Here is an 18,506-nt window from a genome sequence, read left to right on the forward strand (position 1 = left end):
TGCTCCTTCGTCAGATGGAGTGGAAATGTGCTCTCAAGCAGGGCACAGAGACACAAAATCAAGTTACAGAATACTGATTAGAATGCGAATCCCTACAACCAACCAGATCTTAAAGATACAGACAATGTGGGTGGAGGGAGCATTAAGCACAGGTTAAAGAGATGTGTATTGTCTCCAGACAGGATAGCCCGCAAGTCCAGGAGGCAAGCTGTGGGGATTACTGATAATGTGACATAAATCCAACATCCCGGTTTAGGCCGTCCTCATGCGTGCGGAACTTGGCTATCAGTTTCTGCTCAGCAACTCTGCGCTGTCGTGTGTCGTGAAGGCCGCCTTGGAGAACGCTTACCTGAAGATCAGAGGCTGAATGCCCGTGACCGCTGAAGTGCTCCCCCACAGGAAGAGAACAGTCTTGCCTGGTGATTGTCGAGTGGTGTTCATTCATCCGTTGTCGTAGCGTCTGCATGGTTTTCCCAATGGACCATGCCTTGGGACATCGTTTCCTGCAGCGTATCAGGTAGACAACGTTGGCCGAGTTGCAAGAGTATGTACCGTGTACCTGGTAGATGGTGTTCTCATGTGAGATGATAGCATCCGTGTCGATGATCCTGCACGTCTTGCAGAGGTTGCTGTGGCAGGGTTGTGTGGTGTCGTGGTCACTGTTGTCCTGAAGGCTGGGTAGGCTGGAAAGGATGTCCCGAGGCATGGTACATTGGGGAAACCATGCAGACGCTATGACAACGGATGAATGAACACCACTCGACAATCACCAGGCAAGACTGTTCTCTTCCTGTGAGGGAGCATTTCAGCAGTCACGGGCATTCAGCCTCTGATCTTCAGGTAAGCGTTCTCCAAGGCGGCCTTCACGACACACGACAGCGCAGAGTCGCTGAGCAGAAACTGATAGCCAAGTTCCGCACACATGAGGACGGCCTAAACCGGGATGTTGGATTTATGTCACATTATCAGTAACCCCCACAGCTTGCCTCCTGGACTTGCAGGCTGTCCTGTCTGGAGACAATACACATCTCTTTAACCTGTGCTTAATGCTCCCTCCACCCACATTGTCTGTACCTTTAAGACCTGGTTGGTTGTAGGGATTTGCATTCTAATCAGTATTCTGTAACTTGATTTTGTGTCTGTGCCCTGTTTGAGAGCACATTTCCACTCCATCTGACGAAGGAGCAGCGCTCCGAAAGCTAATGGCATTTGCTACCAAATAAACCTGTTGGACTTTAACCTGGTGTTGTTAAAACTCTTACTATGATATTGCTGTCCAGGGGTCAGTGCAAGTAACCCACTGGGTAACATCGTCTATTTTTTAAATAGCACTCTTTGATTTCCTTACCAGAAACTCCCACACGCACGTGACCGAGGAGATGCTGGCAAACTCTGAACAAAGACAAGCGAAGACTTGTATTCATAACCACATTGCCTTATTATGAGTTCAGTGTTGAAATTACAATTAATGCTGTGACCCATGTTTCACCAAGACAAATACTTTGGATCTAGTTTAAACTTTCCTCCTCCATTAAAAAGTCTGCTAACATCAGCTTTTCAAAAAATAACAGATACCCAAAACAATGCACTCTTAATGAAAGTATACAACACTTAACCTGAACATCACCAAAAGACTTGCTGTGTTTATTTTTTCTGGATTTAACTTGAGCTACATAAATAGAAAAAATCCTAACATTTCAGTAATAACGGTCCTCAAGACATTAGGGGGGGCGATTCTCCCAAAAACATTCTCATTGTCAAATTCGTATGAAAACTGGAGTAAATCACACTGATTTTTTCAGTGGGTGTTTAGAGGAGAATCTCCCACACACTGTGCACTGCAGAGTGCACTAGCGTGAAACACGCGAAAAATCAGTGGAGAGGTCGGCAGCATAGCGCAGAGTGGGTCAATGCTTATGCGCTGATCTGTCAGCACCCCCCCCCCCCTCCCCCCCCCCCAGCGGCTAGCATTCAGTCTCGGGCCCGGGTTAGCGGGCCTGAGACTGAGTCTCCAGGAATGCTAGCTGGACGCCCAGCACGGGTCACTCGCTAATCCGCCCCCCCCCCCACCTTAAATCTCCCGCCTCACTGCACTAAAAAATTAGCGCAGCAGGATGGGAGAATCACCCCCTAGAAGATTTCTGAATGTGTCAGCACTTCTCTTACTCAGCAAGTGACTATTCTTTATGCATTTACCATAATATGTTATCTAAAGAGGCTAATTAAAAGGGGAAACTACCATCGCAGAACACAATCCTATTGCAGCCAACCATCCATACACTCAGCTTTTCAGAAAGATTCATTGCTATTGATCTGCAGCAATAATCTTGGCTGATGCTTCTTCCCCTCCTTCTTGGGCTAGCAGCAGAGGTCAAGTGCAGTGAATTTGCAGCAGACTAGGAACTGAATTTAGAACTTATTGGCCTATAAGGTGATTGTACTTAGTTAAGTCACAAGCATGTTTGTACATGAAAGCAGAACTTTCTTTTTGCTCCCAGTACATCCAACTGGCCCAATGAACCGTCAGAAAGCAAAAGCTAAAATAAAATCCTTTACTTATGTGACAGATTGTTGGCTGTCAAAAAAATACTCCAGTTATGGCTTTCACAGAATCATAGAATCCTATAGTGCAGGAGGCCATTCGGCCCATCGAGTCTGCACCAACCATCTCCATAACCCCTTGCATTTACCCTAGCTAGTCCCCCTGACACTAAGGGGCAATTTAGCATGGCAAATCCACCTAACCTGCACATCTTTGGCTTTAGACAACGAAAATGTACAGTAGAGGGACAGATGAGTTAAATAGTCTGAATAATGTATCTCCAAGGTGGTGATTTCAACCAGTTAACATTTGCAGCTGCGTGTGTACCTGGAGCAGTGTTGAAATATGAGTGAACTTTCGGGCCATGCGAGTTACCTCAAGCAAACAATCTGACAGCAAAGTGGTATCCAACTGTGTAAACAAACAATAAGATCATAAAATACAAGTCAACATTCAGTTCAAAATTACAAGTTTTGTTTAAGTACCTTCTTGATTCACAATGCTTCTAATTGATGTTGAACCAAATAATCATAGTTTAACAGAAATTCCAGCAGTTCACTGAATTTGACATCCTAATCAGCAGTAATAGTTTTCTGTTGCAAGTTCAGAGAGATCTTTCACATAGCTACAAGGTCATGTTATTAAGAGACATTAGTTTTATTAATCATTCAAGCCTAACTCAAATGGATTAAAAATTAAATACATTTCTGAGCAAACATCAGGAAAATCTACCTGAAAGTAACTGATAATTGGTTCTGGTTCCTTGGATAGTTGAACTTCTGTGATAACAGACAATGCTTTCAGGTCACTGGACAAACAAAGATCCAGGCAGCGGCCTGCAATCTACAGAAGGAAATCATTTTTAGTGCAACATTGATATAGGTTTTACTATTCATCTTCTAAATAAAAGACAAACTGTTCTCTCAAGCAACATGTCAAAACAAAAAGCCATTTTTGACTAATCCAAATCCCACATCCTACAGTGTCATTAGAGGCCTCAGATCCTTTCCTTTTCCAATAAACTATTGTTACATCTCGAATACCATTACATTATTTGCTTCAACACGCTCCTCTGATACCCAAAGTGCTCTTGATATATACTGGTACTGTTAATAATGTTTCAGCATTCAGACGGAATAGGATCCATAGCAGTTGAAATATAGCAACTGACAACATAGCAAGGGTGATTTTGGCCATAGAGATGGCGATGCTTTGGGTGAATTGAATACTTAGGAGAAGGTAGCATCCAAGAATTGTTTAGCATGCAGGCAGATTCATGGCACAATTTCCCGGTTCTGGTTGGTTGTCTTTATCCTCCCACTGGTCTGTGTAGCTTATGCCTCACTACATCTACTTGATGCTAGATACTTTTGCCAAACTGTATTGGAACAAGTATGTCAAGTGTTGCTTTAAGATACTTAGCTATTAAGCCTTATGGGTGCATATACTTCACTGCACCGGCACTCTGCCAATGGTCATAGCTATTTGATAATTGTCTGAAGTCATGTTTTTAGGGGATACTTTTGCCCATCTAAGAGCCAATCCTATTTTGGTCAGAATGTCTGGAGATTGCCTCAACAGGAATAGATCATTCTTGCTGCCCAAGTATTGACTTGCACTAAATTCTACTTTGACGACCATGTTGGCTGTCCTAGCAATTTACAAGTATTCTAGAATTATGACAGCTCAAAATGCCACATGAGTGGTGCCAATATTACAGATCAACTCTGGAGAATTCTGTTATTTGGGCAAAATGAAGAGCACTTTCATGCAGCTGCTGGTTATTCAGACATCAGAGGATTTGTAAACAGTGCATCAGTCACTTTCTTAACTGGTATGCTGCTGAAAGAGCCCAAGATTGGACAATTAATGACTGGTGATAGAGCTTGTCTATATATAGGTCAGACTGCGACATTCAGCATATCCTGATCACAGCTTCGTGTATGAACTGTAGCCTCTGAAGGCATGTACTTCTGTTGATATATGTGGGTTGGCGGGTCGATGGCTGGTTTGGCAAGTACATCGCTGGCGCCACCTCATCTTCTTGGCATCACCTATTCCCCAAATTGTACTGTCTCCTTTTGAAATATTTGAAATAATAGAGATAGTCTCATTGGAAATCCAACATATTTACAATTTAAATGGCAGCAGAAGTAAATATGGTGTCAAAACATTTAGCAGAAATTTAAAGAAAATGAAATGAGGCCTAAAATAAAACACAGGAACAAAATGCCAATGTCTTAATAGTGCAAGCCCAAGATTCTAAATCCACAAATTACAGTTTGTTCTTAAATCCAAATTTCTTTCAGAAGGGAGTGTGCCAAGTGAGTCTGAATGGCTAATTTGTGATCACGGTGCTAGCAGGAAAATTCAGTGCGCATTGATTATTCAATGATATTTTGACATTAAAATGAAGCTGCTGACTAATTTTGGCAGACGCTCCCTGTGATGAGAGATATGTGTAAAACACTCCAAATGTTCAGTTTGCACCAATGCTCGATTTAGCAGGCACATCTTCATCCTGAGTTTGTGCCCTACTAGTCTACCTAAACTTTTAACAACTTTTTGACTGACAAAAGGTTAACTACAATCTTTAAATAATTATTTGTGTCACATTGCAACACTCCCTGCTCTCCCACTACCCATTGGTGCTATTCATTCAGCCATTTAAGCCCTGTAGTTCAATATTCTGTCTCTAAACTCCTTTACTTCTCTAATGCCCTTTCATGCCTAAAACGTACCTCTTTGACTATGCTTTTGGTCACCCCGCCTAATATCTCTTCCTTTTGCACGTCAACCATCTGTCTCAGTACACTTCTGAAAATGCTTGAGAATGATTTTCTATTCTATACCATTTAAATTCGAGTACTTGATCTGTCCAAACAACTGAACCTTTGCTTCAACACCCATGATTTGCATAACCGCAATTCAGATAGCACCCCATGCTTGATTATATTGATCTTTTGCTCATGACAGTCTCAAGGAAGTCACGAGCCAAAGTTGGATATCCTTGCTGTCCAAGGAGCGAGGAACTTCAGTTATGTAGATAAATTGGAGACATTTAGGCTGTTTTCCTTGGAGAAGTGAAAGTTGAGAGGACATTTGATAGAAACTAATCCCTTTGGTGTAAGTATTGAGAACCATTGATACAGATTTAAGGTAATTGGCAAAAGAAGCAATGGTGACATGAAGAAAACTTTCTTCATGCAGCGAGTGGTTAGGATCTGGAATGCTCTGCCTGAAAATGTAGTGGAGGCTAGCTTAATTGAGAATTTTGAATGGGTGTAATAAGTCTTCGGAGGCAGAAGCCCCTTCACCAAAATCCCTTTGTTTACAATTCCATAAGCAGTAAACAGAGCGCTATCAGTCAGCAGTCTACCTTCGGGAGTCCCAGAAGAATTGACACTCCTGGTTAAATACAAGGAAAAGATGTCCTATTGGCCCATCAATTGACTCCTTAATCAGGGAGTTCATATCCAGGAGGCCAACCTCAATGGCCTGATTGAAGTCATTACAATGGGACTTGTATCATTATCTGAAAAGAAATTGAAATACTACAGGGCAAAGGCAGGGGACGGGTACTGGGCCACTGTTCTTTTGGAGGACTAGCACTGACATGACTGGCCTAATGCTCACCTGTGATTCTAAGTGAATTTTGAACAATATAATAAGTTAGGTATTGCCATGCAATCTTTTTACCTTACTTTTACAAGTGCGGAATCTCATTCTTAAAGAATTTAATTATTATTGAAAGACTTTTTAAAATTTAAACTTTAAAATTTTTTTTCTCTCTACATTCTATTTTTTTCTCCTTTTGTTTTCTATACATGATTTTACATTTAATTAAATATTCTAATTTATACTTCCTATTTTGGACTCTGCATTCTCTGTGCAACTTATTCAATCTAAGTAATTCAAGAGGCACTGCTGTTTGTCTTCCATAATAACTGTAAATTGCCATGAAAAGTTTGTATAATGTTCACAAGGCAGTTGTAAGCATAATGAACAGCAAGTGCTGTGCCTTTGCTGTTGAACATAAAATCTTGCCAGCTTATTTTTCTGATTGGTTCTCTAGTGAATCACAAGCTGCATAGGCAGATCTCCTCAGACACATTCAGGTAGATATGATTTGGCCTGCATACCAGGGTAGTTGGATAAGGATGGCTATACTGCGATCACTTCAGAATATAAACACATCTCTCTCTCTGATGCCTCCTTAAATCCTCCTATAAACCCTGTAAACAGGGAGTTATATCCATTAAGACTCTCATGTCCAGAATTGGTTGCAGCAACTTAAAAATACAGCTTGTAAAAAGTCACAGGTGAAAGTGGCAAATGTATCTCAAATGAAAACAATGGCAAATAGTAACGATGTCAAGAAAATTAATCAAGTGTTGAAGAAAGTGAACTGCAAAATTTACAGTAAACCTTGCCTTTAATTAACAAAAGTGTTATTATTTTGTAAAAGTATCTCAGATGCACATGGCTGTTTCCGTCACTTGTACTTGGGGAATGCTTATTCCCTGGATGAAGAACACAGGATAAGCAGAGATAAAGGTATGCCATGTAAATAATACATGAGGGGGAATGATATGGGTTGGTCATCCCACATCATTCTCCTCCTGTGTTGTTAGTGGAAGGCATATTTTGAGAGATACCCAAAAGTAAAAAGTAAAATTGTTGTAATCCCAGATAACTATAGACTGCTCTCCCCTTTGGGGAGGAGGAAGGTGGCAACTGGCGGTGATTTAACCCGAGGATTACCACAGCGGCAAGGTTGAGAAGGTGGGCCTTCATGAATAACCTTAGCCAGTACAGGAATTGAACCGGCACAGTTGGCGTTGCTCTTCATCACTAATCAGCTGTCCAGCCAACTGAGCCAGGGAAATAATCTGAACACACAAATATTGTCCAGTAATATGCAGTGCAAAGAAACATGACTCGACAATTTTCATAAGAAATCTATGCAAAAAGCATTATACCTGTGCTACCGTTGCAATTTTATACATTCCATATGCATATAATTCAATAAATCCAGAATCTCCTCCAAGAACAAGGGTATTCAGCCTGGTAGGACAAGAACAGAAAATTTGAAAGTTACCATTCATCATCTTCAATAATGTACATACTTGGCTAAAAGTTAAGTTTTTTAGAACAAATTTTTAGGAATGAGTAATATTTGAGGGGTTGAAATCCATGCATGTTGAGCAAGAGCTGTTGTCTTAAAACATGAAAATGTTTATCAATTAATGGTGGGCAGCAGAACCATAGCCGAGATTCTTTTCTTGGATGCAATGAGGGCAAAACCACACTTAATCACCAAATTCCACTTTTAAATCTACAAATAAACATGTATCTCACACTTTAATTTACTTTAATTATTCAATGTCATTTGGCAGAGAATATGGGCTTCCCAGAAGCATCTCTTCATTGCAACCTGAGAAAGAGAAAAATGCCAGCAAAAGAAAATGTGACAAAAATGTATAACATCCAAACGAATTGGTAGATATGACATAATATCAGGAAATTAAAATGACTGGTTGTACCAGGTATTAAAGCATAGGCTGGCTTCGAAGATGGGATTGGCAGAAACGCAGCTTCCGACTACTCAATAACATTGGTAGCGTCTGTTATTTTTGCAGACATCCCACCTCCGAATGAATTCATAACTGATGGTATTTCTCATCTCAAATAGTTTTGTAAGACACCATATGGAGCATGGTACCAGATGATATTGCGAATAAAGTGTAAGTAATCTATAAGCATTGGTGTTATAAATATAACATCTGGAAATTATTACCAGTAGTAACTTTTGTTTACACTTTTTGGTGGAGTGTTTGATCTAAAAAACATGACAAGTACATTGTTTTACTATTCCTCAAAAACCAGGATCGACTTTCACATGAGATATGTGAAAAGTTAAACATCTTTTGGCCAAAGGTCGGGGGTCAATTTTTACATGATATTGACTATTATTCGAGTCCAAATGATGTTTAAAAGAATTGACACCACAACAGTTCACTTGAACGACACTCCTGTCACTGGACCCCTCTTCTCCCCCCGCATCATCAGCAGCCGTTTCCAGAAGTTTGTTGGATACAGTAGACAGGTTGTTATGAAACAAGACTAGCAACCAGGATGTACTAAGTTCAAAAATTCTGGCAAATTCTGAAAACTGAATTCACTAAAATTTGGCAAATATTGGGCTTGCACCAGAAAATGCCCATGAACTTGACATAAAACGCAGTTTACTAATGTTCTTCAAGGTAGGACATTTGACACCCTAACAAGTCTAGCCTGCATGAGATGTAGTTCCACATAATATGGTTGACTCTTCGTGCTTTTAGAACTTGCAAGTACCATCTGTATTCCAAGGACAAATACAATTTACACCATCTACAAGATGCACTTCAGCAACTTAATTCAACCTCCTCCCTGCAATAGCTTTTTAATTTTTTTCGTGGTTCATGAGAGTCCCTGGTAAGGCCAGCATCTGCTGCCCATTCCTAATTGCCCTCAAGATGGTGGTGGTGAGCAGCCTTCTTGGACGACATGTTGGACAAATAATTTTTATGGACATTTTCTGGTACAAGTGCATTTTTTGCCAAATTTTAGTGAATCAAATTTTAAATTTGCCGTAGTGAAATATTTTGAACTCAGATCATTTGGATTGCAGTTCATGTGGTGCAGTTATAAGCAATGCCAATTTAAGATATTAAGGAAATGCACAGCTTTTGAATAATTTCTGAGATTGAAATTTTGTTATTGCTATAGCAGTTTGGTTATGTTCTTTTCAGCAGCCAAACTACACATCTTTTTACGAATGGAGAGAGTAAAAAAATACCTTTTGTCACCTAATAGCTTTGTGACTTCATCTGATTTTTCTTCACTAAAAAAAAAGAGAAGATGCACATTAGTGGCTTGGGAAACAGCTGAAGTTGTTTCTAAAAACTATGGATTTCAACAACATACTACATATGGACATACCTGAAAATCTTTGCAGAGGTATTGTAACTGATAAAGGAAAAACAAATAAATGCGCATTAGAAATACATATTAAAGATCATGAGTGCAATATTACCCATTAAGATAATTTTACAATTATAAAAAGCTATTTAAGTAACCATAAAAATGCAAGGGAGTGATGAAATTAAAAGTTAATCTGAAAATAAAAACAGATCAGGAAGCCCCTTCCGCACCCTATTATTTTAATACCACAGGCTAACTTTAAAAATAATTTTTATGGTTATGTTTTCAGCAGTTAGCATGCTTGTCTGTAACTAATATATCTCAAAATCGAATAGACGGATTTCAACAAACCATAGTACACAGATAGGGTATGGCCCAAGGAAGAACTGATTAGTGTTACAATCCCAGTGATGGAACTGAAACTTAAATAACAAAGATTACTGAATGACTCCAAATTAATAAGATTCCAATTGTTGTACGTGCTGTACATGAATTACAGGTAACTAACAATCACAAGAACCCCTCCATAAAAGGTAAATTTCAGTTTCGATAGTCAATACACCAAAGATGCATCTTATGCAGGCACAAGCTTATGTTTATCCCACACAAATGTGGCACTAGTTACAAAATTCTAAAATATGCTGTTCTTTATTCATGCAGATCAGTCATGAGTCCCATCCAACAACAGCTTTCACTACTGAGTTTCTTAGGTATAACAGTTTTTAGCAATTATGCTTCCACGAATCCTCTCTCCCTTGGGTCATGACAATGGGTGCAGATCCCGATCCTGGAATTCTTTGAACAATCCATTAACATAGGGAGATAGGATGAAGTGATTGTTTAAGTGAATGTTGTGGGTTATTTTGAACATTGTGAATTGTTTTAAATATTATGCATTGTCTCAGCTACTGTGGTTGAATTTGTAACTGCTGTTTAAATGTGAGCAGTGCTTTCAGAGAAAGTTGTTGGATGTGGCTTGGGCTGAAGCCTCTTCAGCGAGATGCCAGCTCTAAACAAAAAGATTTTTTTTCAGCTTTTTAGTTACACCAGGCATGGAAAAACCTCAAGAATGAGCTGAGGAATTAGAATAGTATTGAGTTAACAGAGCGCAGCAGAGGTATATGTTCCATCAATATCCTCTTCATGTGTTTAAAACTGGAATTATAAAGACATTTTAATTCCTCTCTATGACACTGGAGCAGCCTTTCAGCAATAAAGGCAGAACTTAATTGTTAAAAGCAAATTGGATTTTACTAAATAAATGGGGAGCTCTCTGAAGAAGAAAAAAAGAGAGGATTGATGAAGGTAATGCCATTGATGTTGTGTATATGAACTTTCAAAAGGCACCAAAAAAACACCAAATAATAGACATTAGCAAAACTGAAACCCAGGGAGTAAAGAGGCATTAGCAGCATGGATACAAACTGGATAAGGAAAAGAAAATAGAGAATAGTGGTCGACAGTTTCTTTCAGAGGGCAGAGAAGTGTGCAATGATTTGTATATGTATATTATCGTTGTCCATGCCTTTGTTGCTGCTAGACTTGACTATTCCATTTCATTTTTGGCCAGCTCCACACATTCTACACTTTGTAAACTTGAGGTCATTGACAATGCTGCAACCCTGTCTTAACTCCCACCAAATTCTGTTCTTGCATCACCCCAGTGCTTTCTAATCTATGGGAATCAATGTTGGACCACTACGCTTTTTGATAACGTCAACTGTGTCTTTAACATAACAAAACATCTCAACACGCTTCACTGAGGTATTATAAAACAAATGATAGCAAGCCACATAAGTGCATTTTAGGGCAAAAAGATCAAAGCTTCATCAAAGAGATCAATTTTAAGGGCTGTCTTAAAGGAGGTAAGAGAAGTAGAGAGGTGGAAAAGCTTAGGAATGGAATTTAAGAGCTTAGGGCCAAGGTAGCTAAAGGCAGAGCCAGCGATGGTGTAGCCTTGAAAATTGGGGATGCTCAAGAGGCCAGAATTAGAGGAGAATAGATAGTGCAAAGGGTAGTAGGTTTGAGGAAATTACAGATTAGGAGGATCCCAGTCATGAAGAGATTTGAAAACAAGGATGAACATTTAAAAATTGAGGCATTGCTTAACCAGGAGCCAGCATAGATTAGAAAGCACTGGGGTGATGCAAGAACAGAATTTGGTGGGAGTTAAGACAGGGTTGCAGCGTTGTCAATGACCTCAAGTTTACAAAGAGTAGAATGTGGGGAGCTGGTCAAAAATGAAATGGAATAGTCAAGTCTAGAGCAACAAAGGCATGGGCAATGATAATATACATATACAAATCTATTAAGGTGGCAGAACAAGTTGAGAAAGCTGTTAAGCAGCATACAGAACTCAAGGCCTTATAAACACAGCAACAGAGCTCAAAAATAAGCAATTTATGCTAATCCTTTATGAACTGTTGGCCAGTCTCCAGTTGGAGAACTGTTTCTGATTCTGGACACTTTAGAAAGGATGTCAAGGTCTATGAGAGGGTGAACAAAGGATTTAACGTAGAGAGACTAGGGAAGCTGGTATTGTTCTTAGAATGTAGAAGATTAAGGACAGATTTAGTCGAGGTACTTCAAATCATGACATGTTTTGATTGAGTAACTGAGTAAATAAGGAGAAACTGCTTCCAATGGCAGAAGATTTGGCTACTGGAGAATATAGATTTAAATCAACTGGCAAGAAACAGGGTGGAAACAACAATCCAAGGAGGACAGCTGGCAGCCAGGAATCTGCTGAGTCCAACTCAGATGACGAGCCTCTGGACTTGGCTCTATCTAAACGGCTGGAGTTACAATGACAAGCTCAGGATCATCAAGAAGGGCTGTCTGCTGCACTCCTCAGATCGCAAGGCATCATGGAGGATGCGTCCACTTTCAAACAGAGACAATAGCACCGGCATATCAATACATCAAGGCCAGTACTGGCAGGGTGGCAGCTACCGTGGAGAGCTTGGTCCAGGATACCGGTCTTGCACTGCTGTTGGAGCTGCACTCTCTCACTGAGGCACTTGCTGGCATACATTAGTGTCAATATGAGAGAGATCAGTGAATCTCAAACTCACCCGAGGTGCTCCTTCTCCTCAAGGAGTCAGCCAGGGGTTCTCGGGCACCCATTTGGAGGAGGGTTAACAGGTGCACAAGCCAGAGCCATTCACCTAGGTGACTGCGGGAATGCCACACCCATCTGATTCTCCTCTTCCTGTAAGTCCCACAGTTACAGCTCCAAAGTCTGAGGAGGGTGCCACTGCCTGACTGCAGAAAGTGGGCTGCGGCTCTCCAGGTCTTCCAGAGGACATCCGCCAAGGTCATCACAGGCAGCACATAGTCAAGAGGCTTCCTCCACCTCCTCTGTGGATGTTGGAAGAGCACCAAGATGTACCGGTAGTGTCAGGACGATTAAGAAGATAAATTTGTATAGCATGGATATGGGTGTTAATCAGTTGCGTATGATGTTCACGATGGTTATATTATAATTCCTCAGCTCATTCTTGAGGTTTTTCCATGCCTGGTGCAACTAAAAAACTGAAAAAAGAATCTTTTTGTTTAGAGCTGACATCTCGCTGAAGAGGCTTCAGCCCAAGCCACATCCAACAACTTTCTCTGAAAGCACTGCTCACATTTAGACAGCAGTTACAAATTCAACCACAGTAGCTGAGACAATGCACAATATTTAAAACAATTCATAACGTTCAAAATAACCCACAACATTCATTTAACAATCATTTCATCCTATCTCTCTATGTTAATGTATTCTTCAAAATATTCCAGCATCGGGATCTGCACCCATTGTCATGACCCAAGGGAGAGAGGATTCGTGGAAGCATGATAATTGTTATGCCTATGAAACTCAGTCGTGAAAGCTGATGTTGGATTGGACTCATGACTGATCTGCATGAATAAAGAACAGCATATTTTAGAATTTTGTAACTAGTGCCACATTTGTGTGGGATAAGCATAAGCTTGTGCCTGCATAAGATGCATCTTTGGTGTATTGACTATCGAAACTGAAATTTACCTTTTATGGAGGGGATCTTGTGATTGCTAGTTACCTGTAATTCATGTACAGCACATACAACAATTGGAACCTTATTAATTTGGAGTCATTCAGTAATCAGTTCTTCATTGGGCCATACCCAATCTGTGTACTAAGGTTTGTTGAAATACGTCTATTCGTTTTTGAGATATATTAGTTACAGACAAGCATGCTAACTGCTGAAAACATAACCATAAAAATTATTTTTAAAGTTAAATAAACTCCCAAGAATGTTGCCTTGTCTATGTTCCTTGTTATGATGATCAGTGTTTGTGTCATTCAGATGTGAAATCTTGGCTCCTGCACAAGATGAAGACAAGTGTCTCAATTCACAGCCTCTTCCCTGTGCAGTGTGTAACCTTCAGAGCAAAGTGACTGTCCAGCTTCACAGTCATTCAACACATCAGTGATGCCTGCACTTTGATGTGGTTTGTCATTGCTGCCAGAATGTTGTGGGCAGACACCACAGAGTTTTATGATTTTCTCTGGCATGCTGTCAACACCTTTGAGGTGGGGATGGTGTTCCATCTCTTCAGTATGTGTCTGGTGATGGCATGGTCCCGAAGGGGATAGATGATGAAGGCCATCAAAGCATCAGATACTATTAAAGTATCACCACTGCATGAGATGACCCTGTTCAGAGTGCAAATGAGTAACCCTCAGCTGACATTCACAGATGCAATATGAAGGTCTATGGATATGACTATTAGGGCTTCCACTGTGTCTCCATGACATAAGCTTGATCACAGAAGGATGTCAGGAGTATCACGGTACTAGTCGTTGTCAAAACCTGCAGACAAAATTTTAGAAACCTCTGTTGCGTGGATTCCACCTTTCCCAATGTTAGTCTTATTCTACTGTCAGGGCGATCTCAAGGCAGCCAGCAATTCAGCCAAAAACAGGCTGAACAGCCCGCAACATTGAAAAATTCTCACAGGCAACAAACCAGGAAGTAAAAAATATTTTTATCATTCACTTACATTTTTACAGGCAGTGAAATAAAGTTTGGAGCATGGGGATAAGTTAGAAGCTAAACTTTTAAGCAAATTTTATTTTATTTTTTTAATTAAAAGCCAGTGGAATTATCAATGTAGAAATCTGACATCCACAAATATAAAATTAGTTTTTCAGAGCCAGAGAGCTTATACAGCAGTAGTTATCACTTAGTACATCATTAAATTCTCAATTACACCTCATTTAGGACATAATTTTAGCAGGTATTTTTTACTCAGAATGAAGTGAGAAGTTCACGCAGTTCAAGTGATTTCTAAAGAGTTGCTGTCTGCACTGCAACACTGAAACATAGAAAATAAGTGTAGGAGGAGGCCATTCGGCCCTTCAAGTCTGTGCCACCATTCAATCTGATCATGCACTTGCAGTATCCCACTCCCACTTTCTCTCCATACTCCTTGATCCCTTTAGCCACTTTAACAGTGTGTCCTGTGAACGAGCAGTGAGTCACTGACCGCAACTTCTGAATGACCGTGCTGAGCTGAATGTGTAGATTGCAAAAGTTGCTGTCAGTTTCATAGTTGTAATGATGGCGAATGCCAACGGTTTTGCTGGAACTACAACTACAAAATCCAGGTCAATGGCATTTCACTGAACTCGTTTTAATCACATCTCATTAAATTTACCTTTTTGGTAGTGCAGGCAACTTGGGCAAGAAAAGGCTTCCTTCTTCATCGAGTAAGCTGATTGAGGTAGTAGCACTGGAAAGTGTTAAGAACAGTAAGTGTGAAACAATAATCTGAAATAGCTGCACATCTTCAGCTATATCTGTTTTCCCCTCATCTTTAAGGTCTTTGGAAGCATATAGTTAATTCCATATATATTTTATTAGCATCTCCAAATCAGGTCTGCCCAACGGAACATGAGTGAGTTGTTCATTTATGTTAATGTCTTGGGGTTACATTGTACTAGGAGTAAAAACTAGTTTCACTCTGATCATGGAGGAACGTTTCCTCTGTGCATTATGTATAAAGCCATTTATAAATCAAACAAACACAGGAAGAAGGTGAGTGAGTGAAGAGTTATGACAGCAAAGATTTTTGTTGCAATTATGATATGTTATATGACTCTGGGATGCAAAGCTGCAATGGATATCATTCCTGACACAAAACTTCACTGACCTTTTTCCAATAATGAGTTGAAAGCATGCTGAATGTATAAAATAAACATAGAAACAAGGTGCAGGAGTAGGCCATTCAATCCTTTGAGCCTGCACCACCATTCAATATGATCACGGCTGATCATGCACTTTCAGTATCCCACTCCTGCTTTTTCTCCATACTCCTTGATTCCTTTAGCCACAAGGGCCACGTCCAGCTCCCTCTTGAACATATTTAACAAATTGGCCTCAACAGCTTTCTGTGGTACAGAATTCCACAGTTTACAACTCTGAGTGAAGAAGTGCTTCCTCATCTCAGTCCTGAATGGCTTACCCCTTATTCCTAGATTGTGGCTCCTAGTTCTGGACTTCCCCAACATTGGGAGCATTCTTCCCGTATCTAGCCTGTCTAGTCTCATCAGGATTTTATATGTTTCTATGAGGTCCCCTCTCATTCTTCTAAATTCCAATGAGTACAAGCCCAGTCGATCCAGTCTCTCTTCACATGTCAGTCCTGCCATTCCAGGAATCAGTCTGGTGAACGTTCGCTGGATTCCCTCAATAGCAAGAATTTACTTCCTAAGACTAGGAGACCAAAACTGCACACAATACTCAAGGTGTGGCCTCACCAAGGCCTCACCACTGCAGCAAAACATCTTTACTCCTTTACACAAATCCCCTTGCTATGAAGGTTAGGATGCCATTAGCTTTCCTCACCGCCTGCTGTACCTGCTTGCCAACCTTCAGCGACTGTTCCACCATGACACCCAGGTCACGTTGCACTTCCCCTTTTCCTAAACTGCCACCATTCAGATAATAATCTTCCTTTCTGCTTTTGCCACCAAAGTGGATAACCTCACATTTATCCACATTATATTGCATTTGCCAAGTATTTGCCCACTCAGCCAGCCTGTCCAAGTCACTCTGCAGCCTCATTGCATCCTCCTCGCAGCACACACTGCCATCCAGCTTAGTGTCGTCGGCAAATTTGGAGATATTGCATTCAATTCCTTCATCCAAACCATTAATGTACATTGTGAATAGCTGCGGTCCCAGCACTGAACCCTGCGGTACCCTACTAGTTACTGTCTGCCACTCTGAAAAGGACCCATTTATTCCCACTCTGCTTCCTGTCTGCCAACCAGTTCTCTACCAACGTCAATACATTACCCCTAATACCAAGAGCTTTAATTTTGCTCACTAATCTCGTGTGGAATCTTGTCAAAAGCCTTTTGAAAATACAGATACACAACATGCACTGGTTCACCCTTGTCCACTCTACCGGTCACATCCTCAAAAAATTCCAGAAGATTTGTCAAGCACGATTTCCCTTTAGTGAATCCATGTCGACTTGGGCCAACCCCGTCACCGCTTTCCAAATGCTCAGTTATTACATCCTTAATAATTAACTCCAGCACTTTCCCCATCACCGACGTCAGGCTAACTGGTATATAATTCCCGTTTTTCTCTCTCCCTCCTTTTTTAAAAAGTGGGGTCACATTAGCTACCCTCCAATCCACTGGAACTCTTCCAGAATCTGTAGAATGCTGGAAAATGATCACCAACGCATCAACTATTTCTAGAGCCACTTCCTTGAGTACTCTGGGATGCAGAACATCAGGCCTTCAGGACTTATTGGGTTTTAGTCCCAACAATCTCCCAGTACAATTTCCTGACTAATAAGGATTTCTTTTAGCTCTTCCTTCATATTAGACCCTCTGGCCCCTAGTATTTCTGGAAGGTTATTTGTCCTCATTAATGAAGACAGATCCAAAGTACTTGTTCAGCTGGTATGCCATCTCTTTGTTGCCCATTATAAATTCACCTGATTCTAACTGTAAAGGACCTACATTTGTTTTCACCGGTCTTTTTCTCTTCACATATCTGTGGAAGCTTTTCCAGTCGGTTTTTATGTTTTCTACAAGCATACTCTCATATTCTATTTTCTCCTTCCAAATTAAACCCTTAGTCCTTCTCTGCTGGATTTTAAATTTCTCCCAAGCCTCAGGTTTGCTGCTATTTCTGGCCAATTTATATGTCTCCTTTTTGGCTTTAACACTATCCCTGGTTTCCCTTGTTATGATGTGGAGATGCCAGCGTTGGACTGGGGTAAACACAGTAAGAGTTTTAACAACACCAGGTTAAAGTCCAACAGGTTTATTTGGTAGCAAATGCCATTAGCTTTCGAAGCGCTACTCCTTCGTCAGATGGAGTGGAAATCTGATTTCCACTCCATCTGATGAAGGAGAGCGCTCCGAAAGCTAATGGCATTTGCTACCAAATAAACCTGTTGGACTTTAACCTGGTGTTGTTAAAACTCTTACTGTGTTTTCCCTTGTTAGCTATGGATGACCCACCTTCCCCATTTTTCTTTACGCCAGACATGGAAGTACAGTTGTTGAAGTTCATCCATGTGTTCTTTAAATGCCTGTCATTGCCTATCCGCTGTCAACCCCTCAAGTATCCTTTGCCAGCTTAACCTAGCCAATGTACGTATCATACTATCAAAGACCAATGTCCAGCTGGGAACAAGAAAACTTTAATATCAATGAACCAAATGGCCTGCTCCTCACTTACAGTTTTTACTCTCATCAAAAGTTAAAATGTGAAGTGATCTTATTTAAACACATGAGATCCTGAGGGGCCTTAATAGGGTAGATACCCACAGGATGTTTCCTTTTGTAGGCTAGACTAAACTAGGAGATATAGTTTAAAAATAAGAGGACGCCTTTTCAAACATTCTTTTCTCCCAAAATTCATTTCTCCCAAAGGCCATTGGTGTGTGAAATTCTCTTCCGCAGTAAGTGGTGGGGGCTGGTCATTGAATTTATTCAAGGCAG

The 18,506-nt window shown here is 40.5% G+C and overlaps 1 protein-coding gene across 1 annotated transcript in view; it reads right to left on the bottom strand.

Annotated features, from left to right (window-relative positions):
* anapc4 (anaphase promoting complex subunit 4) overlaps positions 1 to 18,506 on the bottom strand; it is an 84,349-nt gene that overhangs the window by 53,711 nt on the left and 12,132 nt on the right. Inside the window, exons 5-10 of the mRNA XM_078215594.1 lie at positions 15,194 to 15,268; positions 9,530 to 9,556; positions 9,387 to 9,431; positions 7,525 to 7,609; positions 3,275 to 3,385; positions 2,870 to 2,953 (exon numbers count right to left, since the gene is read on the bottom strand). Of these exons, the coding sequence (XP_078071720.1) occupies positions 2,870 to 2,953; positions 3,275 to 3,385; positions 7,525 to 7,609; positions 9,387 to 9,431; positions 9,530 to 9,556; positions 15,194 to 15,268 (427 nt within the window). The remainder of the gene's footprint in view (positions 1 to 2,869; positions 2,954 to 3,274; positions 3,386 to 7,524; positions 7,610 to 9,386; positions 9,432 to 9,529; positions 9,557 to 15,193; positions 15,269 to 18,506) is intronic.

The sequence above is a fragment of the Mustelus asterias genome, chromosome 1 (assembly GCF_964213995.1).
Source record: "Mustelus asterias chromosome 1, sMusAst1.hap1.1, whole genome shotgun sequence".
Classification (NCBI taxonomy): domain Eukaryota; kingdom Metazoa; phylum Chordata; class Chondrichthyes; order Carcharhiniformes; family Triakidae; genus Mustelus; species Mustelus asterias.